Here is a 25,482-nt window from a genome sequence, read left to right on the forward strand (position 1 = left end):
AATATCCATGCACTTTGCTCAGCAGTTCCCGCTAAGATGAAACGTGGATGCCTCTACATAGCTTAATTGCTATAAATATATTTTCCTACTTTACTACAAAGCTCTACTCAAATATTCAGCACTGTTGAAGTAAGTACTAAAAATCTATATGCAATACATCATATTATGTGTATATACATGAGGTAATATAGAAGATTCAAATGCCAAAAATCTTTTATCAAGCAAATTGGTTTTAATTTAAAAATTGCAGCTGTTTCTTCATTGCTATACAATCAAAACATTGATAATCGCAGATTGGATTTCTTTAAATAAAGATTTAAAAAAAAAAAAAAATTAGTGTTACATTTTCAATAAAAACATTTGTATCCTTAACTACCTGTTAAAAAACTTCCATAGTCCACCAGTGTTTCTTTTTAAAGATAGATTGAATGCCAATCAAAGAAGATGTGTGTGTGTGTGTGTGTGTGTGTGTGTGTGTGTGTGTGTGTGTGTAATGTGTATTAAAATAATTGAAAATTAGAAGCCTTTAAATGCAAGATTTTTAAAAATTTTATAAAACATTTTTCCCTTAATTTAAAATTTTTTGGAAGACAATTTTATTGTGAAACGTTCTGAATAAAGCAATCAAGATGTGAATAGCAGTTCGAATGATAGAATTGATTGATTGTTATTTTATAAATTTTGAAAAAGGAAACGTTTTTATTTCATCACATCTTTGTGATATAATTATTTTTAAAATTATTTAAATGTTATCAACTTTAATATTTTAACGACCACAAGTTCAAGGAAACCAAAACAACCCTCAAACAACAAGCATGAAATTGGATTATTGTTTGCACCATTAGCAGCAATTTTTTTTCTTTTCATTCTTGAAGAATCCTTATTGCATGAAAAGCATGCTTGCCAATGCTCTTCAATCTCAGTTGGAATCCCTGCAAACTCCTAGAAAAAATATTTCAATGTTAGATTGCAGCTTTTAAGGTTTTGGATGTGAAACTAACAAATTTCAAATGACGCATTTGTATAAATCAAATAAGAGGGCATGTTAATGTGTCAGAATTACTTAATGCACATCCAATCATGATGATTAATATTGACATTTGCAACAAAAAATATTCAATTATCCTTTTTATTCATTTTTTTGTGTGGAATTGTTTTTACAAGCATTTTGTTGTCTTACTAACTGAACTCTCTACACTTCATTAGAGGTTATTTATATATATATATATATATATATATATATATATATATATATATATACACTAGCAAATATATACTCCCTCCAGGTGCATATTTTTGATTGCCTAGGAACATATGTTGAATTTACAAATACTGCATTGACACGCAAAGGAGGAGGTAATGACTGAGAAAATTATATCATTATAATCGAATAGATAGTACATTATCATCCACTAAGAAAAAAGAGGTAATACCTGGGAGGATCCCTCATAAAAAGACAAGGTCTCTAGTATGATTTCTGACAACACAAGATATTATATTATTGTTTCCCCCAATGGAGGATATAAAATTTGTGAGAATTAATCTCACCCCCATAAAATGGAGGAGATAATTCCTAGAAGTATGATTTTGTGACAATAGAACTGATACTACACTACCCACTCACATTAAAAGAAAATACATATTAGGTTTTTTTTTGTTTTTTTTTTTCATTCATTTAAAAATGCCTCGTCATAAAATCATTTTTTTTTTATTATTCCTCGGACTTTAGGCTAAGAGCAAAGTATAGTATCTGTTCTCAGCGACATCAGATTTTACTATCAACTAAATAATTTCATATAATAAATTATGACAATGCAAATTAAAAATGTATATTACAGAATATTAGTTTATTCATGAAATAAATATGCAAACTAAGAATGTCCAAAGCTTATTGATGGTGTTTGCAGTTTACTATATATATATATATATATATATATATATATATATATATATATATATATGGTATTTCAAGTTGCAATGATGTATCTTAGAATTAAATAAGCGTAAGCTCTTTTGATGTTAATGTAGTTAGTATAAGTGGAAGAAAAGTCACATTTGTTCATTTCGGTGTAAGTTAAGAACAAACTTAAACTAACATTTTAAATCATTTACATTATAATTTATTTTGCTGTTGGAATTTAACTCATCAGATGCTTTTTAATAGCTTACTACTAAGCAAACGCATGATAAGCCATTAGAAAGCATTTGAGTCCAGTTCGAATAGTAAAATAAATTCTAATGCAAATGCATTTAAAATATTGGTTTCAATGTTTTTCTTCGGAATTTTGTTCGTGATTTGCATTTTGAGCTCTCTTGAGATCTATCAAAAACACTCCATCCTTAATTCATCCAACAAGTCTTGGAGATATATGCATTTTGTCATCTTACAACTTATCAGCATGGCTGAACCCAGCAAGACTCAAAACCTAACACTATTACTTCTGAGCAAATCTCCGCTAGATGGAATGTATTATATCTGTATGTCCTTTATTTTTATTTATGATACTGTGACCAAATTCAACTATTTATCTATCACTCGTACTAAGGATTGATTTTGCAACTCCCAGAAGACCGTCATTTAAAATTGATTATTACTTAGTACTTATATTCACAAGAACCTCTGTAAGTGCTAAGTAATAATCAGTTTTAAGTGATGATCTTCTTGAGATTGAAGGTTCAATCCCTAGTACAGGCAATATTTAGAATTCAATTATGAATTACTTGAGACTTCTATCTATGGCTGATGGATCAAGTAAAGAGTTTGATTCGAAATTTCATACAGATTTCCGAGTTCAGTAAGATGCATTTGAAGAGTTGGAGGTTACATTGATTAAAATATTGTGAGAATAACATCTGTTGATAATAGAACTTTAGCTTTTTTTCAAACCTTCACTTTATTCAATGAATGGCACTCCTACTTGAAAACCTAGTATATAAAGTAAAGTAGATCTTTTTATTGTTTCTTTATCATTGATAACTTTCTTTATACAAGATCGATATTCAATTTTGATTTGTTAGTTTTTCTTGTGGATCTTTGTAGCATGTTAATTATTTTTATGTTTCATTTTCATTTCACATGCCAAGGTTAGGATTTTTGTGAATAACTTCCAATTTGTCTTTTACCGCTGCTTGTGCCGCCACTTATCAGCTGTGAGCCCTCAATATTGATATCAGACAGACAGAGTATTTTATATTAGTTATGGTTGATGACATGGCTGTATCAGTTGAAATGTCATGTGAAATTTTCTTGTGGAAACTTTTATATTGAAACTAGCAATTTTCTCTATTCAATTTACTACAGCGCAGTTAATATTTCATCATAGAGCATGTCTTGCATCTATACAAGAGTACAAGGTTGAGCATGTATTTTGTACACTGCCTCTCTTGTATACAATAGGATGTTGCATCTTGTAAAGTTGTCGACAGCTGTCTGAAGACCTGATGCAATAGATATACATTCTCTTATACCTATATCAGTTTTCACACTTTTGTTGCCAAAATCCAATGTAATTAGCTTTATTTCCTTTTAGAAAATACTTTGGCCAGGCAGGAATTATTTTTAAATGGAGGTTATCTTAAAAAAGAAAGGCATAATAACTCTTTATTTGTCCATACAGTTACTTTGTTTTTATTAGAAAAAATATTATTTTGGAGAAAAGACCTGCTATAGTCTTTAAAAAAAAAAAAAAAAAAAAACGGGGGTGGCTGAGAAATTGCAAATAAATATACTACTAGGCAGTGTTGTGTGGGGACAACTGGTTGACAATAAAAAGGATGCTGTTTTTTTATTATTTTAGTCATATGGTGGGTATTTTAGCTTGTAAATAAAGTGGTAATGAATCTTTTTAAAGATTTAGTCATCTTAAACAAGACTCAAGGTGGAAATTTTATGACTTAATGTGTTATTCTCCCCTATATTAGAAAGTTATTAGAAAACTATCTGCTTTTTTTGCATTCACTGCTAATCTTGAATACAAACCATGTGTCGAAAAGACTAAAGAAGAATTCAAAGTTGTTCTAAGATGGAGTATTACTGTCACATCTGGGTGGTGTCGCTCAGAGCATTCTTTCCTGCCTTGATAGTGTAAAACTAACTTTGTAACTTGGAGAGGGATGTTCTATTCTTCTTTAGTCTCTTTCTCACAAAAGAGACGTTGCTAGTCTTTATCTGGTAAGTGTTATACTGAACTGCAATCTTTGAACCCTCCCCTCTTCCATAAAACCTTCACAACAAGTATCCATCAAGTTACCACCACTGCAAAGAACTTTCTTGAACATAGAACCTAACAGAACTTACATAAACGAAGCTTCTTTTCAAGAAATACTTATCTGTGGAACCACAGAAATGCTTCTTTGCTGACTACAACATAATCGTCTTCTAATCAATGTGAACAAATACTTGTAGTCATTCTCAAATCCTGCCCTTGTTGAGCTGCAATCAAATTTTGCCCATTTTACTCATTTAAGCCAATTCCCTAATACTATTCCAATTGATAATCTCATTCAACCTTATTACTGAGTGGCTTTTAGGCTCTAATAATTACTTGCACATTACTATATAAAATTTAAAACAAAAATTATGAAAATAAACCAATGTCTATTTGTCTTCAAGTTTATCTTTGTTGGTCTGGGCTTGTATTAAGGCAAAAATGAGGTCAGCATATTTTCAATATCTGTTTGCTGTATACATGGAAAGTAAAGGAACGGATTCAGTTTTCATGCATGAGCTTGAATATAACCACTTTAATTTATAAATCCTTTTCTTGTATACTCTGATTTGTATGTCCGTATCCTGACTCTTAACACCCTCTCCCCATAAATGCATGCATTACATAACACTAAGTTTATTTTGTCTCCTTATGTGCGGGTTAGATATGTTCTTCTGGATCTTATTGTCATGCCCTTTGATTTAAATGAAAATATAACCTTTTCTCAAATAATAGGGTTTCTTAAAGAATTTGTACAAAGAGTTAATATTTTTTTAATCCAGTATTAACAAAATAACGTCTGACAAGAAACAAATGTCAATTAACTTGCATAGAAAGTTAATTATATTTTTACCAAGTAAACAATTTGAAAAACTCTCTTCAAAAGAACGGTCCAAATATTTTAAACTACCTTTAAACCAAAGAAAAAGAAAATATAGCAAAATTTGAAGGTCAAACAAAATCACATGCACATTATAAATAATCAAATCGTACATTCTAAAACACCTTCATGAAGAAGAAACATAGTAAAGCTGATTCAGAAGGAAGGATGTTTGATCTGAGATGACCTTAAAAGAATTGAAAGCTCGTTAAACACCAACAAACTGATTTTGGGGGGTGGATTGCTATTCCCCCCCCCCCCCATTATTTCCACCCAGAAGTACCACCACCCATGGTTGCAGCAGTGTTAAAGCAAGCGCGTAATCTTTTTTTAGTAATTATGACGGAATTCAAATATTTTGTTAATTAATTTTTCTTAAAAAAATGCCTTGTGCCTAAATGTTGGGATGTTAGTTTTGATTATTTATGTATCATATGTTTGTGTCTGTACTTGTATATGAAGAATCGGATAACAAAAATTGCTTATTATGTTCATCGACGTTTTATCTTTATTGTTCAAAGTCTTTTTCAAGATGACTAATGTGAATATTAACATAAAACTTAAAATTGAAAATATGTAGTGCATTTATGACATGGGAAGAATGTTTTATTTTTTCTGAAAATTAAAAAGTGGTCATATGCGCATTGACATTTTAGTTTTTAATTTCCAGATTTTTTTAAGATGATTAATTTGAATAGAAACAAAGGTTAAAAAACTTCAAATACATGGTGTAGCTATGGCATGGAAAAATGTTTTTATTTATTTTATTATTTTAGGGGGGAGGATCATAGACATTAAAATTCAATATTTGGTGAATCTATGAAGTAAAATTTTTTTTTCTGAAATGAGTATAACTTATATAAATTAAAAATATGGTGTGTCTATGAAGTGGAATGATTTTTTAAAAATTTACTTTCAATATTGATGTTACAAAATTGTTTGGAATGTGGTGTAAAAATAACTATCCTGTCTCTAAATTTGTTTTGTTTGTTGATTGAAGGAGATAAATTGTAGAAGCTGTAGTTTAACTTGTTAGAATTTATAACGAGTCTTAATTCAAGAAGTGTTGGATGAGATTTATTTAAAATGAACTTAATGAGCTAGACCCCTCCCCTCCCTCTTTTCCTTCTTCCCTTTTTTCTAGCTGGTAACCAGTGAAAAGTTTTTCATCTTAGAATCAATCATTGTAAGGGATAAAAAAAGTTCTTGGTCATTTCCAAAGTTCATGCTAATATTAGTAATATATATATATATAATGCTTTAATATCCTCACCAACCATAACCGTATGTTAATGAAAATTTCTTACCCAGTATTAATAAATTTTTTACTCTCTTCATTTTTGTTGAGGATGAAGCATCCTATCATATGTGAGACATTCACCTATTTCAACTTTTTCGACCAGCTGGAGAGAAGGCAAATAAAATGTGTGTGTATGTAGACAGTAATCATTTTTTGGGATTCTGTTTAAGCGCAATTCCTTGAATCTCTCTTACACTTGGTTCACTGGTTATCTTCACCTGGTAGTTTTTGAATTTCTTTTTCATGAGTTCATTTACTTCTATTACTGGAATGATGGATATATTTCTAAGATTCCCGGTTCTTTTCATGTCCTACATAAAACCTTGATATTTACTGACTTCAACTAAGTTTGCTATTCCTTGTCCCAGATTACTGTCGAGTTTTACAAAGTACGTCATTACATGCATTTTGAGTTAGTTTAGATTTTAAAGAGTTCTTTCAAGTTGGGTCCACCTGAAAAGGTTTTAGTATCAAAACTGTAGCATCAAACTTCATTGATAATCTAGATTACATTTATTTTGTGCAACGATATAATTGAAAACCAAGCACTATACCAAGATCGAATACAACTTTTCTCTAGTAATGTTATAAACAATCGAATGGTGGTACATGTTTTATATTAGTAAGTTTTACAATATCATAAGTTCTGCGTTTGCACCTATCAACCTTTTTCTTTATCTATTATATAAAGGATTTAATGCCCAACTACAACTGAAAAAAAAAATGCCAAACAAACACCCTCAAAGAAAGTTAGTATTTTCTTGATTATAGTTACCTCGGATAAACAATATCTAAAATGTAGGAAATAATCTTCGTTTGATGCCAAACTAATAAGAGTTCATCAGGGGATCGGTTTTTGATGTACTAAAGGGAAGTAACTGATTTTTTTTTTTTTTTTTAATCAAGGAAGTATTTTTTGAGGAATCTATAAAAATGAGTTGTGTGTGTCTAGAGAGAGAGAGAGGAATGGGCAGAGGCAGAAGAGGGGTGGGGAGAGAGAAGGTGGACAATGGGAAGGGAAAAAGGGAGAGATAGTGTTAATAGAAATGTTACACGCTTTCTTCTGGCAATGCTGAGTAGCCTTGCTAGTTTAAAATGAGAATAAAATTGCTATTTATTGAGTCAGGGATAGGATCAAGAATCCACCTGCCAATGATGGCTGTTCATACTATTATGTATAAGAATGGATGGGGATATGAGAAATACATACTCGTTAAGAGAAAAAAAAATGAATAGAAATGAAGAAATCATAAAATAAGAACAATAACGGTTAGTGTGAATTAAATGATTCTCTTATTGCCATGTTTTATTTTTTATAAGTCAAGTATGAATGTTAATAAGAGAAAAGAAACATTGTGGACATAATGTTTTATTAATGCAAAAAAACAGCTTAAGCAACCTTTGATTGGAGTGATAAAAAGCAGAAAAACAGGAATATAAATTAAATATGCTTTTTATTAATTGGACACATTTTTCAGTGAGACTGTGGTATGTTATTCACTAATAAACCTTTTTTTTTTTTTAATGTTTGGTAAGTTTTATCTACTATAACTGTGTACATTCTCAAAAATGAATAGAAACAATTGATATATTTGTACACTCGGACATAACACTGTAGCCCACACAAATCATGAAAACTACAGACCTGAAGTTCTGAACTCAAGTTTTATTGTCTTTTGGGTTTTACAGTAGGATGTATCAAAACTTGGGATTTGAAACCCAAGTCACTTGTATATGAGGTGAGTATGCTGCCAGTGCATTACACACAGAAAGTCTGTTAACACAGATTATGTAAATTATGGTGAGTGACTGTGAGATGTGTCTACTCTTCACAACCAGGGATGCAGTCATTCAACGAGAAAGATCACGAGTAGAAGAATACATCTTTGACAGTCCGGAAAAGTTTGCTCTATTTTTAAGCTAGGAAGTCTTCTGTCTGGTTACAATATGGTTTTTGGCAGTTCTGGGTCAACCCTCTCAGGCTTCTCTTTGAGAATGGATTAGTTTATTGCTAATTGCTTGAGGTACCAATCCAAGAAGGCTGCTCAGGTATTTTTTGCTAATTCTATGACCTTTGTCTTTTCAAAATCACACCTAATCTTGTGTCTGCTGAAAACGAGATAAATACACACACACACACACACACGTGTAGGCAGACAATCACTTTTACATTAAATTTTATAACTTAGTATTTTTTTTTTCTTCAAGGAAATAACAAGAGAAGAATTTCTTCATAAAAGTACTGAAAAGGTACACAAATGATTTTGATTTTGACTTACAAGATTAACAATATCTGTGATAATATTTTAATTGCAAAGATTTCATACTAAACACTAATGCCATTCTTCTTGTGTTGCTGACACCACTAAATATATTAATTTCTAATCATACTGATAACATAATCCGGATTAAAAAGCAGGGGGATATGCAGGGATCCTCAAAAGATGACAGTACTCCCCCTCTCCACAGGGGACATTTAGTAAGTTCCATGTGTATTGTGAGGGCACACGAGATGGTATGCACATTTTAGTGCAAGATCCCTTTGAAAATAGTTCCTCCAGAAGAAATCTTTCCAACAAATCATTGGCTGATGGAACGACACCAGACTACTTTTTGTTGGGATGTGGTCTGGCTTGATCCTAGGGGTATTGATTTATTGTTGGGTACCTTAGGTGCCCTTTATGGGGAATGTCAACAGGTTCATTCATGGCAATTTTTGTATCTAACCAGAATGTCCCTTCGAGGGAATCTGGTTTTCTCTATCTTGGGCCACGTTTTGATGCAGTGGAAAACAAATCAACAACTACCATCATTACATAATGTAAATTTACTCTTTCGGGTGTTTCATTAAAATACTTTAATTGTTTAGTTTCAATTTGGAAGTGTTATGCAATATCAAAATAATGATAAAGTCTAAAGATAAAATAAAAACTACTTGATAACAGAAGCGTTGTTTATCAAAAAATTATTACTCCTATTTTAGACCAGATAGTTTGGTTGGGAAGAGAGGTGCAATTTGTTTTAACCTTTTTTTTTTTAATAATTAACACATAAGAAAATTAAACTGACCTTCTTTAAGCAACTACAGAGTTTAAATTTGATCTACAGATGTAGTTAAAGTGATGTACATGGGGATATTGGCAATGATCAGAGGAGCATGCAGTGTACTTTAAACAGTTTTATTGAAATCACTGAGTCCAACTTAAGAATTTATATTCCTACAACCCCCTTTTTTCACAGAGTAACATTGTTAGTCTCTCTTTTCACTTGTAATTTTCGTGCAAGGTACTCGACTAAGCTCCAGTCTTTGGTTCCTCCTTGTAAACATTCAAAGCAAGAACTCGTTTTCTTACCACAATGCAAAAATTCTCCTTTTTCCTTCTGTGCCTAAGATCAGGTGTAATTTCCCTAGACTGAATTTCTTTGCAAGGAATTCCCATCTGTGAACAGAAAGAGCTTTAAGGATCAAGATGTTTTTGATTCTCTCTCTTCCAACATGGAACATGTTAAAAAGTGGCATGTTACTTTAAATACGTTTGAAACCAAAGTTATCTCATTTTACTGCTAGTGCTCAGATCCTCACATTATCCCAGTTGAAATGAATGTTTTTTGTTGTTTGTATAAACTTCTAAGACTGAGTTTTGCTCCAAACCTGAAATGGAATACATATAAAATCTGTCACTGAAAAAGATGGTTTATTCTTCTACCGCTTCGAAAAAATACTTCTGATGCTATTCTCTATCTGTATAATAACAGTTGTGTCCTAAAATGGAGTACCAGGGACCCTTTATAAATCTGACTCCCAATCACTGTAGCACCTTACATAGTACCAATATGTCTTATTTGCTGTGAACAAAGTGCCTTGTTTGTGGTGAACAAAAGTTTAAATTAAGATTTTTTTTTTAAATATAAAAATGTGAAACATGAAAATGTAATGTTTTTATTTTTTAAATTCTATCAAAAATAAAATTTATATTTTTTTCAGTTTTCATGAATTTCAGTTGTACCATTCAACATAATATGCCTGAGGAAGGCCCTATTGATTGAAATGTGGCAGTTAATACCAAAAATTAAACAATTTTATTATTTGGTATTATTTATAAAATTCTTTTTCTAAGCGTGATGGTCATATATTATGTACAATCTCAGTACTTTCAAACTGTCAACCGAATGTGTATATTCTGACTTTATTTAAAGTGTTTGTTTTCAACTGTCACTTGCACTCGGTCAAGTTATGTCACTCAGAACACTTTCTTCTGCTTTGACAAAGTACAAAATCAACTTCGAAATCTAGTGGAAAATGTCCTCTTCTCTTCCCTAATGTTTTTTTTGTTTTTTTTTTATCACAGAAGAGCCGTTGTTAGCCTTTCTTTCCCCTGTCGTTATCATCATTATAGGTGTTTTACTGAACTTCAATCCCTGGTTTCACTTTGTAAAACATTCATGTCATAACTCCTCTAGCTACAACCATTTCATAAGCAAAGTTTCTTTCTAGGAACTACTTCTCTGTGGAACATAATACTGTGGGACAGATTTCTGTTTGACTACAACATAGTCGTTTTCAAGTTTAATCAATGTTAACAAATTCTTGTTGAGCCAATCTCTGAAATAATTCAATTCTTTATAGTTTCCTTTATGTTAATTATAATTTGGTGGTCTTTAAATTCAGTATGAATAAATTCTTGTTGCAGTTCATCTCATTAATCAATGTTAGTACTTCCATAATGCTCCTCATTTTTAGTTATTCATTCTCATCTCATTAACCTTTTACTCCAGTGGCTTTTGGCCTTCATAGTAAAAAAAAACTACAGAAAATAATTTTTGATATAAAGTTGTATATAAAGCTGTGCCTACTAGAAATTGCAATTTGTTTTTTTACTATGCCGTGATTTTTTTTTTATATCCCTTTTGTAAAGTGGCATTCATATGGAAATAATTCTGATCATGTCAAAATAATCTCTAGAAGGAATTACATCAATTTAGACTTCATTGTTCAGCATGCTGCAACAATCAATTAAAAGAACTAACAAATTAGAATCAAATATTGACTTTGTAGGAAGAAAACTATTGATGACAATGTATTATTCATAACCAGTATTTTCTTTAGAACCTATTCAATATCAGCCTGTAAATGTTTACTATAATGACTGCCAACACCACTCACACAGAAATTACTGTGAGACCTAAAAAGTACTTTTTTTTTTTTTTTTTTTAAGCACAGACATGAGGGGGGGGTCTTTTAGATTTTAATCTGAATAGTCTTGAAAACTTTTGAGTGAACCAATTAGTGCGATCAACAAGATTAGATGCATTTAGTTTCCCTTTAAAATAGGTGTTTAGTGGTTTATTTTATGCTTTATAAAAAAAAAAAAAAAATAGGTGCATTTTTTTCTTCTAAAAAAAAAAAAACATGAACTCTAAAAGGGCAATATCAACTGGTTGGTGATAAGTCTGAATCGTTCAAAAGTGTTTTTTTTTTGTTTGTTTTTGTTTGTTTTTTTTCTATCTAAAATCATTAAAAGACAAGTTGCTTTTAATTTAATTAAAAAACTAAAAAAATATCTGCTTCTAATGAATTTTATTTCTCGACTTGTGCCACACTCATCTTTGTCATTTTTTGTTTTTATTTTTATTTTTATCATTTTTCTTTTTTAACTTTGTTTTTTTATGTGTGTTTTTTTTTTGTGTGTGTATTTTGAATTCCCAAACACGTTTCTAAACAAAATGCTACAGAAGCATTAAAATTTTGATTTATTGTTGTTTTCATCATAATAATGCAAACAAAATGTCTGAAGTGAAAAAAAAAATATATCAAAAATATCAGATATTGCTTATTAATTTTTTCTCAACTTGTGGCTATTTTTTAGTTTATCGCTACAAAATATTTATCATGAAATCACAACTCCACTCGGAATTTAAAACAAAATCTTCAGAATATTATTTTAAAAAAAATATATGCCTAATTGCTAAGAACGTTTATTAACAATCAGTTCTATGTTACAATCTTCTGGATATTGAAGGTTCAGTAAGTGATAACAACTGAGGACAAATTAACTTTTTTTTATCTGACCATGGTTAATAGAATGAGAACAATCTACCTCTGTGAATTAGATAAAGGATTTAATTTGAAATTGTGTACTGGTTTCCTAAGTTCAGCATTAAGATTCCTTTGTTCAAGTAGGTTCTCAAGTTTGGAAAGATATACCTGAAAAAGGTTGGAAGTTTTGTCTTCTGAAACATGAATATAACATTTAAGATTAATCTTGCAACAGATTATATATATATATATATATATATATATATATATATATATATATATTTAAAAAAAAATTATCTGTTATGTAACCTGTGTTTGGATTAACTTGAAATAGTGTTATGACTTTATTGTTAAAGCAAAAAATGCATCAAACTTTTGTATTTTAGATTGATTTTTCTTTTTAATTATTGTCTTTTTGACACCATCGCTACATCTGCACCAGTAAAGAAAAATTGCCTCATGTTAAGATTTGTAAATATTATTGAGAATTTACAACTTGCTGCTTCGTATTTGTTTTTAGTTTTTATAAAAAATTGTAGCAGAAGTATTTCATGTTCATTTAATTAATTTAAATTAGACTCCTTGTCTACAAATAGTTTAGATTTAAACATTTATGGTGATTCAGTGTTTCATTTCTTTCATTGAAAAACTAATTTTTGAGTTATTTAAATTTTTTTTTTTTGTTTGTTTTTTTAAATATTAATCTCTTTATTTTGTTTTTATACATTTTTGAAATAGATTTTAAATTTTCTTTCAAATTGAACAAAAAATCCTAAAACTTTGATTTCTGTAAATCTGACTGAAAATAATTAAGACCAGGATAAAATATTAAAATCTAAAACAATGATCAAAAGTAAAATTTTATTTTCTAACAACATAGACCAATATGTGGCAGAAATGATTAAGATTTACGTGCTTTTTATTATTAAGGATATCAAATGCTTGTTATTGAAGAAATACCGTACAGTACAATATAACACATTTTATATATGTCTTAATTAAATCAAATCTGTGTATATACATACTAACATAATCTATATGCATGTATGTGTATATTAATACTTGCGTGTGTATACTAACACTTGTGTGCATGTATGTGTATTAACTTACAAGTGTATATATGTAATATATGTACTAACTTACAACACACTCACACACGTGTGTGAAGCAGTGAAATCCTATTTACTTGCCTCCCCATGAGGGCAATTAGACACACAGTCAGCTTTTAACTAAAGGAAAATCCAGCTCCATAAAAGGAGCACTTTAGGTAGGAATAAAAAATTAAAATTGCCTCAGTTTAGAAGGATTTTTTTTGGCTCACTTCAGAAAAGACCAAGTGCAGTATCTACACTTTGCTCTTAACCGAAAGGACTTAACATGAGAAATTATGCCAAAATTTTGTACATATTTACCAAATTGCATGCTTAAGTTTGAACTTTCAAGAAATATTTTGTAATATTTGAAACTTTTCTCTTTTGCAGCTGCAGCCTAATAGTGCATCTGGATCTGGTGCCCTGGAACATGATGCGGCTTCCCTGTACTCCCGTGCACAACCGGTAAACTTCAATTGCAAAGATATTAACTGATATGCAAATAACTATCACGGCAAACTCTTCATTTATCATCCCATTTAAAAACTACAGCACAGTGAAAACTTGTCTAGCTATAATCACTGTCAATTTCTTTTTCTCTCTCTCTATATACCAAAAACTAAACGAAACTCCTATCAATAAAACTTCTTTTCAAAAACTTCCTCTTATTGTAACAATAGCATGGGGCGGGCTGCTTCCCAGATGACTACAATATGAAGCTTTTCAAGTCCAATGTTAACAAATTCTTGTCAAGCCACTGTCTTAAATAATTAAATCCTACTCATTCCACCTATCCTTTTTCAGTCCTATCAGGATACAGTTATTCATTGTCTAACATATTCATTAACCCTTATTCTCAAGTGGCCTTTCAGCCTTGATAATGGGTTACTTCTGAATACAAAAAAAGATTTCAAATGTATATAAAATGCTGTCTATACTTACCCAGTGTTTACCAGGAGTAAAAGAAAAAATGGCTTGCTTATAAAGAAACAGGAATTTAGTTTGACTTTAGTTTTGTTATGAAACAAATTTTTAAAGTTAAGTACTTGATGATAATTCATTAAGAGTAAAGAACAAATAATAATTAAATATAATCATTTTGGAGATGAGAAACACATATATTAAATTATACAACTTGGTGTGTGTATATGTAGGGAGAGAACTCGATATAATGTCACATGATAACTTCCCTTTAATCTGTTTTGATGAGTACAGGAAAATGTCTCCACACTAAGAGTTTTATTAACTAGAATAAGTATTTTCAGAAAAAAATAAAATGGAATAAAATATATTTGTGCCAATCTATATATCTATAAAAGTGAAAAAGTGTGCATGTCTGTGTACATTCTTCTACCAAATAACTCTGTCAATTTTCGGTCGAGAGACTCAAGATTTGACATAAGTATTGAGATTTGTGAAAATCTTTTTAATCAGTTTTCGTCCAGAAATTTGGCTGTCAAGGGGTCAAAGTTCAACGATTTGACCTATGAAAACTGTACCAAACTCCTCCACCAATTTTGGGTCTAAACACTTGAAATTTTAAATGTAGGTTATTTGGACATGGATCAAACTTTTTAATTCGAATTGAGCCCAAAAAAATGAATCTAAAGGGGTTAAAATTGGGGTCAAAGTTTTTTTTAAATTTGACTTCTTTGGTCTATACCAAATTATTCAGACAATTTTTGGTCTAAACATTTGAAATTTTACATAAAGGGTATTCAAAGATAGGGCAAGCTTTTTAATCAGTTTGAGTAAAAAATTTGATCTGTAAAGGGGTCAAAGTTCAAAAGATTTGACCTTTGCGGTGTCTGGCAAACTACTCAGCCAATTTTGGATCTAAACATTTGAAATTTACACATAACGGGTATTCAGACATGCGGCGAGCATTTTAATCAGTTTTGGGGAAAATTTGGCTGCCAAAATGTCAAAGTTGAAAGAGTTGACCTTTGCAGATTCTACCAAATTCCTTCGCCAATTTTGGATCTAAAGACTTGAAATTTTAGATGTAGGTAACTTGGGCATGGATAAAACTTTGTATTTTGATTTGAGACCAAAATAATACAAGTATAATAATAATGCAAAGAAATTTAAATAAAAAAAAACATAGCACCATTATTTGTTTCTGAGGATTTAATTTACTTTTTTCAGCAATTTATGAGCCAAGCTTCCCTGACTCGCTCTTATAGGGGTGGTGGACCTTGAAAAATACGGCTGATCACTTTGATGTAGTATACCAAAAAAAGCAGAATCATTCAGCTTCTATGCCATGTACTTCCTCCCATAACATCATATCCTTCAATATAATCATAATTCTACTTTGTTGGGATTTTCCACTATAATCATACACTTTTTCTAACCGTCAGTGGAAAAATGACCGTTTTTAATATTATTTTTACATGTCTTTTATCTTGTTGCAGTTAGCTAAAGTAATACTCTGAAAAGTGCAAGCTTCAACTTTCTTCCGAAGTACTTTTAAGATTATTTGGAATAAGTATTAAATTTTGGCATTAAATAACCTCAAAAACATTGGCATACAATAAAGCAGAAAGAGCAAGTCAGTATGTCATGTAATATATTTTTTTGATTTTTTTTTTGATTTTTTTTTTTTTCCATTAGGGTGATCCTCCAATCCCCGGTCCTCTACCCCTTGGGGTAGCCGTGATTGACAGTTCTGTGCGTCTATATGGCCTTGTTTTTTACAAAGTGGCACACAAGCACCGTTATCAGATGCTGCAACACTTCAATGAATGCATCAAACAAGCCAAGTCCTCACGACAACAGGCCGTACAAATGAACATCTTCACTGCGGTGCTTTGTGCTCTTAAGGTAAGTAGTAATTATCTCCCTTCTTTGGACATCTCGTTATTTAAATTCTACTTTAATTTCATTTGAAAATTCATAAACTTTATGTAATTATCTCACCTATTTGGGGTCTGTTTTAATTTGAACATTTCTTTATTTGATTTGAACATCTCTATATTTCATTTTAGTTCTACTTAATTTCATAAATTCATAAACTTTGTGTAATTATCTCACCTATTTGCACATCTCTATTTTTAATTATATCAATTTTATTTGAAAATTCAAAAACTGATGTATCCATTAAGACATTCTTGTTCCATAACTAAAAATAATAAGTCTCTTTACTTTTGTTTTGTCTTTATTGATAACATATAAAAGGCAATTTATTTTGTTATATAATTTACATGTTTATGGTATGTTTAAAAAAAAGGCTGAAAAAAGTTGCTCTTTTTGTAAATGTTCACAAAGACATAAAAAACTATTAGAGAGTGGTTGGATAAAAATACATTGAGAGAAGTTGAGAGAAATACATAGACAACTAAATGAGAGATCAATGACTTATTTAGTTAATTACAAATTATAGGTTATTATAATGGAAAAACCTAGCACCCCTCTAACTCTAAATGGTTAGCTAGTCATGAGCAATGACGACTGAAAGAAAGTTAGAAAAGCAAGAATTTGATACACAGACGGGGAGAAGACGAAAGTAAGGAACTCCACACACTCGTCTAGCTGAAAACACTATCAATAATTCCCTCCACTCTTTCTGTGCCTAAACCTAAACGTAGATTCCATGAACAAAGTTTCTTTCTTAGAACTGCACGCCTGTGGAATTGTCTTCCGTTTTCCTGCTTTCCGGCTGACTACAATATGGTTGTCTTCAAGTCTAACGTAAACAAGTTCTTGATGAGCCGTTCCATATAAGTTAACAAATTTACCGAATTTCCATTACTAATGATTACTATATTGTCCAATTTCTACTGTACACTCTTTAACCCTTATACTCGAGTGACCTTTTGGCCTTGATAATGTGGTGATGCCTGTGTAAAAAAAAAAAAAAAAAATTGTCGGCAAAATAAGTCTTCCGCACCATATATATATATATATATATATATATATATATATATATATATATATGGTGCGGAAGACTTATTTTGCCGACAATTTTTTTTTTATTTATATATATATATATATATATATATATATATATATTAGACTATATTTTTGTTTTATACTTCATTATACTACTCAACTCATTAGTCGATTAATAACTCACCTTACGATTATTATATTGAAATCTACAATATAACATGATTAATTAGGACATATTAGACATCAGTGCCACAATGTTTTTTTCTTTAATTTATTGCCAAAGACATTTTTTAAATACAATATTATAAAAACTGACCCATTAAATTATTGCCCCATTAGCCTCCTCCCACTTTTTGCCAAAATATTTGAGTCCATAATTAACCAAGCCCTTGTCCATCACCTTACAGATGCAAAATTTCTAACCGACCAACAATATGGATTTAGGCAAGCCCGTTCCACAGCAGATATCCTAACTGTAATCTCTGAACATATATACCATTCACTGAACAAAGCAGGGGAGAGTAGAGTGATAGCCCTAGATATATCTAAGCCTTTTGACAGGGTATGGCATGAAGGTCTTCTCAGGAAAATCAGATCATACAGTATCACTGGATGAATACTCAACATAAATCCTTCCTAGATAAGAAACATAAATCCTTCCTAGATAAGATAAAAATCCAGTTTGTCTCGCAATGGTCATACATCTAAACAATATGATATAAATGCGGGAGTTCCTCAGGGGTCTATCCTTGGATCTCTATTATTCCTAATATTCATAAATGACCTCCCTGAACAAATTGTCTCTGAAATGGGTATATACGCTGTATAACATGCACGATAGGAAAACAAATGAACACATATCTAAAGAAATGGCAGAAACACTAGAGGATGATCTCCAATCTGTTATGGAATGGGACAAAAATGGATATTCTCATTCAATGCTGCCAAGACTAAACTTGTTTTCTTTAATAATTACAAGTAACCTTCTCTCCCACCAATAGAAATGGCCAAAAACTCATTATCTGAAAGTACTTCTTTTAAACTCTTCAGCCTAATGTTCACAGAAAACATGAGTTGGAACAATTACATTGAGAGCATTGCCAGGACCTCTGCAAAGAAGGTAGGCTCTCTCTCTACCGTGCTAGAAAGCTGCTAACGCCCGAAAGTATACTGTACCTCTATAAGGCCACCATTCGCTCATGTATGGAGTATTGTTGTCATATTTGGGCCGGTGCATTTGCTACTAGTCACTCGCTCATAGACAACGTTCAAAAGAGGGTCGCCAATCTGATAGGTCCTGAACTGTCATCTAAGCTTCAGCCTCTGTCCCATCAACGAAATGTTGCATCCCTCTGCCTGTTCTATAAGTATTTTAATGGTGAATGCTCCGACGAACTATAAGCACTTGTACCCCTCGATGTAAATACCCCCGACAAACTCGGCAAGCAGCTAAATCCCACCCCCACAGAAGAGATCCCTAGATGTAAGAGAGCTTTCTATTCGAGTAGTTTCTTTCCCAGAACTGCTAGACTTTGGAATTCCCCTCTGGGTCCCTGCTTCCCCAACTGTACTGACATGCAGAAGTTCAAGTGTAACGTGAACAGACATCTTGCTGCCCAACTCCCTACATAGTACTCCTGTAGCTTAGGTCTCTGATAGTAACCCCCTACATCAAAGTGGCAATGTACCTTGTTTGGGGTGAAAATGTAATAATAATAATAAAAAATTAAAAAAAATTTAAGCAAATTTACTTCCCAAGATTTACTTGATTTTACAAGAAAGTTAATAAATTCATTTATACTGTATATATAAATGTGGGTTAGTTATAAAAACTACTTATCAAAACATTTTTGATCGAATAAGAGATGAAACTGATTGTATTGTTTCACTCTAGATTTTTACAGTATATTGAAAACTGAAACATTAAGTGTTGCCAATATACATTACACAGTAAGTTTAATATTTGAAAACCTTCCAATCATTGACTGTCGATATCATTTAAAAATACAGATGTTGCTAAAATAAGTTTAATTATCCTTTTATTCCTGAAAAAAATCCATTAGAGACTAATGGATTAAAAAAATTTTTTTCAAACACAACAATCCTAGATCTAAAGTATATTTGAATGTGTATTTTATGTGATAAAAGTATACATAAAAAATTTATGGAAGCATTGATCAAGTGTTTTAGTATAATACTAGATATATAGTTGTCTAGTTAAGTAGGAATAAGCAGAGCATTCAGTTTCATTTATAAGAGCATCATATAATTATTATAGAGCAGCAGGGCTACTTGACATTACCCAGGAGAGTAACAATTTGTTATCAATAACAATGGATTTCCTACTGGTATCACATGCACAGAAAATCTTACTGTAAAAAAACGAAACCACTAATTGACGGTTAAACCTACAAAAAATAAATTGATTAAAAAAATGTTAAATTTTAAAAGTTAAAATTTAAAGAAAAAATAGATAAGTAAATTTTTGCAAAAATGAAAAAAAATGTGAAATTTAAAAAAAAAAAAAAATATGTGAGATTAAAAAAAAAAATGCGAGGTAAGTTAAGAAAAAAAACAAAAAAAAACAAAAACAATTCACCTGTCTCATGAATTTGTGTGATAAATTCCTATTTTAGTTACAAGAGAATATTTTTTGTGTGTCTATTAAAAGTGCAAGAAATTTTTTACTTTGTTTTTATCATCAATTATTATGATTAAGCATTCTTTTGTTTGTTTAAAATTGCATATGCAATTTTTTTAAAGTACACCGGACACGTGCGTTCACTTTTGTTATAAAGATGATACTATAAAGTGATAAATTGATTTGTCATACAAGGTTTTTCAAAGTAGATAGTAAATTGGAGCCAATGAATTGAGGATAATCACTAGTCTTTTCATTAGTCAGCAAGCTAATGTCATACATCTAAGCATTTTAAGACAAATTTTTTGCATTTATTGGTTTCTTGCAACAATGTTTCAATTAATATTTGCTGTCTAGAAAGCTCTTTTTATAATGTAGATAGCATTAGTCAGGATTGACATTTTAACATCTCAATGTCAACCACATTTTGCAGTTGTACAAGAGTACAGGTCAGACATTGATATTATATGCTGCATTTCTGGCATGAAGTGTCTATTTCTTTCAACAATACTATTTATATAGCTATAATCATATTTACTTACCTCCTCACGAGGGGCAGAGTTAGACACAAGGTTGGTTTTTAATGTGAGGGAAAATCCAGATCCACAAAAAGGGGCATTCTGAATAGGAATAAAAATAAAAAATTGTCTTGGTCATGAAGGATTTCTCCTCCACTGACCAAGGACTGAAAAGGTTAAGTGTAGCATCAGAACAGTGATCTTGACCTGAAGCTATATTGTAGATTTTATATCAACATAAAATGCAATGTATAGCTTTTCATAAAATTAATGCAATACTCAGCCTACTGAGAATCTTAATATAAATGGTTTCATTAAATATATAATAGGTTTGTGCTGATAGTATAATGGATAATAGTATAACTTGTGTTGTCCAAAAACAAACTTGGATTTCAGTTTCAGGTTTAAAGTATTTATGTAACCTGTAGTACAACTGTTCAATGTGGCTAGATGTGAAAGTGCTTCAAGCAGAGATTGAAACCTGGTTATTATTTTGACAGCTCAAACTTTTCTTGTTTTGCCACAAAACATGAAATTAATAAATATCAAAGAACAAAATCACAATTTATATTTATTTACATTTTTTTATCTTCATTTTTGTATTATGTCATTAGAATCCAACTTGATTTTTTATAACAATGTTTCTGAATTATTTAGACAAAGTTTGATAATTTGGATTATTCACATTACTATTCTGAACTCTATTGCTATATTCAAAATGTTTCGGCTAGCGCAATCATAAAAAATTACTATTATGGATCAAATAAAGAGTTTTGTTTGAAATTCTGCCATATTCCCAAGATCAAAAAAATACATGTGAGGAAGGTTGGAGGTTACATTAGCCGAAACGTTACAAATATAATATTGAAAATGAGTATAATAGTTCAAATGATTGAAATACTATAAAAACTGAAATTTGATAAATTTCTGACTTTAATTTTTTACTTTTCTTGTTAGAATCTTGCTGATACTAAAACTAGCCTGGGGCCTGATGATGTGAAAAAGGCAGCCTTCAATTTGATAATGGTAAGTTCTTTCGTTTTTACCCTTTGTTGCCGTGCCTTTCTTGCTGCCTTTCTTTTTCTTCCCCTTTATCTTGAGATAAACAGTACAAAAGAAAACGTCCAAAATTCAGTAATGTTTTTAGTGTATTTATGTTTTCAACTCAGCTATGTTTACCAGGCTACAAAGAGTGCATACACCAGTACATTTTGAATTCTAGATATATAGTGAGAGGGTAGTATAACTGTGCACATGCATGTAGAAAAAGTGTGAGTGTGAAATATGCACAAAGAATAAACCATTCTCTTAAGTAATCCAATTTTATTAATTTTCAATCCTCTCATTATATTCATTATTTAACTGAGAATCCATCCATTTAATTTCTCAAGTAGCTTTTAACCTTGATAAGTAGTGACTCCTTGGTAAATTTTCTTTTTACATGTGTACATGTGAGAGGGAAGGGTAATTCACTCATGTTGATATATATCGAGTGGGAAAATATTGTCATATTTAAAGTAATAAAGAACAAACTTAAACCTATGTTTTCTTTTACTGTGAAATATCCATAGTCCTTGCTCATGAATTTCATTTTTATTTTATTTTTTTTTAATTTTATTTATTCAATAAATTTATTTAAACTTTTTTTTTTTTTTTTTTTTTTTTTTTAGGGAGCGTTGGGCAGTTCCAACCCCATCCTTCGATGTGCTGCTGGTGAAGCCCTTGGTCGAATGGCACAGGTCGTTGGAGATAGCAGATTTATTGCAGAAATGGCACAATATAGTTTTGATAGGTAAACTTTTAGGCATGACTAGATTTTAAGACAAAATTATCTTTCTCTATACTTTTTATTTCATATATATATATATAGTGTCATATTACATTTAAATCGAATTCCAAAATAAAAAATTTGTATACTTATATTGTTTACAACCATTTGAAAGTATTTATTTTAAAATATACAATGAACTGTTATTCATGAATACAGATTGTTACAATAGAAATGTTTTTCTTCAAAACAGTTCTTGGAAAAATATCTAAAAACAAATAAAATGAAAAAACATCACAATTACAGGTAAAGGCATTGTTAAATACCAAATATTTTCAAAGAATACTCATAATATACAATTTATATTGAATTATTTAGTACGGCACGATGATGAAGCAAATCCTACATCTCTGCTTATGAATTGTATGAATTAAGCTAATTCATATTCTATGAACATTTTTTTAATAATGCGATTTTATGTAGTGGTAAAGCTTTTCCTTTTGTTTTTCCTGAATATTTAAATAATTTTTTCTGTAAACTGCTCTGAAGAAAAAAATATTTCTATTAAAACACTCTGTATTCATAAATGAATGTTCATTGAATATTTGAAAGTAAACAATTTCAAACGGTCATAAATGAGAATATACATATGCAGACTTTATTTGAAGTATGGTTTAAGTATTGAAATTTAAGTATTAAAATATTACATCACACCATTAAGACAATATTGATAACAAAATGGCTTTAATCTAGGTGTAGAGCATTAACAGATGTACTATCTTATGTTTGTTGATGTTATGCGTGTCATCTCATTGTCTGTTTTTCATCATAAAACACATCTGTATTACTTGTACATCTTTAACATGTAAATGAACGTTCATTTTATTGTGTACCATGTAACTGCATCAACTTTGCATCACATCTACATATTGATTTCTTCATTGGCATGTACCATAAATTTGAAGACAAATTTTTGCTCTTCTTTGCTCGTTAAAATGTTATATGCCATTGTCTATCTACAGTGGTTGATTTGTTTGTCTTGGGTCATATTTTATGTGAATGAATTTGTCCTAGGTTTAACTTTTTTATATATTTATTCAATATAGATAAGCAAACTTCACAACCCATTAAATTTTCTGCCACGCACGCAACACACAAATTGAATTACCGATTGGACATCATCCTCGAGTGTCTTTTGGTTTCTCTGTACAAGAATCTGTTAGGGCAACCTGACATGAGGATACATCACCCTACAACTAAATAAAATGACAAAATGTTCCAAATAGATTTTTTTCCTGGAATCCAGCAAAATTTTAAGAAAATACCACAAAGATAAACTATAACATCATTAAGTGGCAAATTGTGGGGAGTAAAATCAATGTTTTTCACTTTGTTTACTCAACATTTGAGAGGTACAGAATAAATTTAATCAAATGCTCAATAGCTATGTTTCTAACATAAGAATCCAGGTTTGTCCCCAAAAAGAGATTCCTTTATTGAAGTAAAAATAAAAATAAAGGTGAACAATTGCTTATTTCAATATCACAGAATATGCACCAACATGAAAGAAGCAATAGATACCCTTATGATAAAATATTTTTTTTTTTTTTTTTAACTACTGTGAGAGGGTCTTAGTCAACCCTAGCAAGATATATCTTTGATAAATTGTGGAATCCCAAGGTTTGCAACCATTTCACACTGATTAAATTCACCTTCAGATTAACCTATATTTTTTCTCCTGCTTGTTTGGCCTGTTTCATAATTAACAGGTGATATATCTGAAACGCACAAGAATATATTGAGTAATATAAAATACTAGACTTTTTTGTATTTTAAAATGAACAAAATTTATTTTAAAAATGAACAAAATTTATTTTAAAAATTGAACAAAATTTATTTAAAAATTAAACAAAATTTATTTTAAAAATGAACAAAATTTATTTTAAAAATGAACAAAATTTATTTTAAAAATGAACAAAATTTATAGCTTGTTGACACAGTTTGTGCTTTTTGCGAAATTGATAGTTGAACATGATTAAATTTGTATCCATTTTTGCTTTAAATACTAAACCCTATTAATCCCTAACAGTGCATCGAATGGCAATCATATTTAATTTGCTGTGCCTTATTATAGTAAAAGTTTATACAAAATTTCAGTCAGATCGGCTCAGTAGTTTCCATGAAAAAGTGTAATGGACAATAAGAAATATAATATAGATTTTGATATTTCAAACTTTTATGGCTTCGAGTGCTGACTGTCAACGAAGTAAGCAGAAACTAAAAACATACATTAATTTTGTGTTTCTGTCATATCAATGTGTGGTGTGATTATCAAGATCAAATCCTTTCATTATTTCAAGCTAAAAAATAAATCTTTTGCTATTATTTTTGAATTGACTCCTTTTAATCTTAAACTTTTCTATACTAGTGTTTTTTATCTGATTATGTAATTTGTTACAAAAAAATTTATTAAAAAATAAATCTAATAATGTAATCGATGTAGTTGTGAAATCATTCTTGCCAATAAATTTCAAATATGAGAAGACAAATTATACAAAGAATGTTTTTCCTTTTTTAAGATTGAAATCAGCCCGTGATGTTGTCAGCCGAACTGGTCATTCGTTGGCTCTGGGTTGCTTGCACCGCTATGTGGGTGGTATGGGATCTGGTCAGCATCTCAACACCAGTGTCAGCATCCTCCTTGCTCTTGCCCAAGATTTCAATTCACCTGTTGTCCAGGTAAGATGACCTTCAATTTCTATCATTTTTTTTTTATTTTAAAATGTATAATTGAAGCCATTGTAAATCTTTCATTTGATTTGTGTACGAGTGTTCATTAGAATGTTAAGGACTGTTTAATATCACCCCATAAGAAAGCAACTCGACGGACAACTTCTTGATCAGAGTGCAGAACTAGATTTACTGAAAGGCTGAGGATGAAATTATCAATCATGTTCTTTTATGGATGTCAAAACAGGAATGTAGTTCTGTAGGAAGACTTCACAGAACTTCTATCAAGCAACTAACTGCAGACTCGCATTACACCTATGAAGACCTGGTGTGATGGAGGATAGAGCAAGATGGTGCAAGTTAAGATCTAGGGCACTACCAGCCATAGAGAATGTCGATCGGAAAGAAGTTGAAT

At 30.5% G+C, this 25,482-nt stretch overlaps 1 protein-coding gene across 3 annotated transcripts in view; it reads left to right on the plus strand.

Moving 5' to 3' along the window:
• The window catches only part of LOC145256195 (HEAT repeat-containing protein 5B-like), a 292,341-nt gene that overhangs the window by 225,353 nt on the left and 41,506 nt on the right, over window positions 1–25,482 (plus strand). For 2 of the 3 annotated variants that reach the window (XM_080114803.1, XM_080114805.1), the window contains 5 exons: window positions 13,907–13,981; window positions 16,133–16,342; window positions 21,527–21,595; window positions 22,240–22,361; window positions 24,917–25,076. In XM_080114803.1, the coding sequence (XP_079970929.1) occupies window positions 13,907–13,981; window positions 16,133–16,342; window positions 21,527–21,595; window positions 22,240–22,361; window positions 24,917–25,076 (636 nt within the window). Of the gene's footprint in view, window positions 1–8,596; window positions 8,639–13,906; window positions 13,982–16,132; window positions 16,343–21,526; window positions 21,596–22,239; window positions 22,362–24,916; window positions 25,077–25,482 lie in introns of all 3 variants that reach the window. The other variant, XM_080114802.1, reaches the window with a different exon arrangement.

Source organism: Euprymna scolopes, chromosome 32 (genome assembly GCF_053919585.1).
Source record: "Euprymna scolopes isolate OS-2025 chromosome 32, ASM5391958v1, whole genome shotgun sequence".
In the NCBI taxonomy this organism is placed as follows: domain Eukaryota; kingdom Metazoa; phylum Mollusca; class Cephalopoda; order Sepiida; family Sepiolidae; genus Euprymna; species Euprymna scolopes.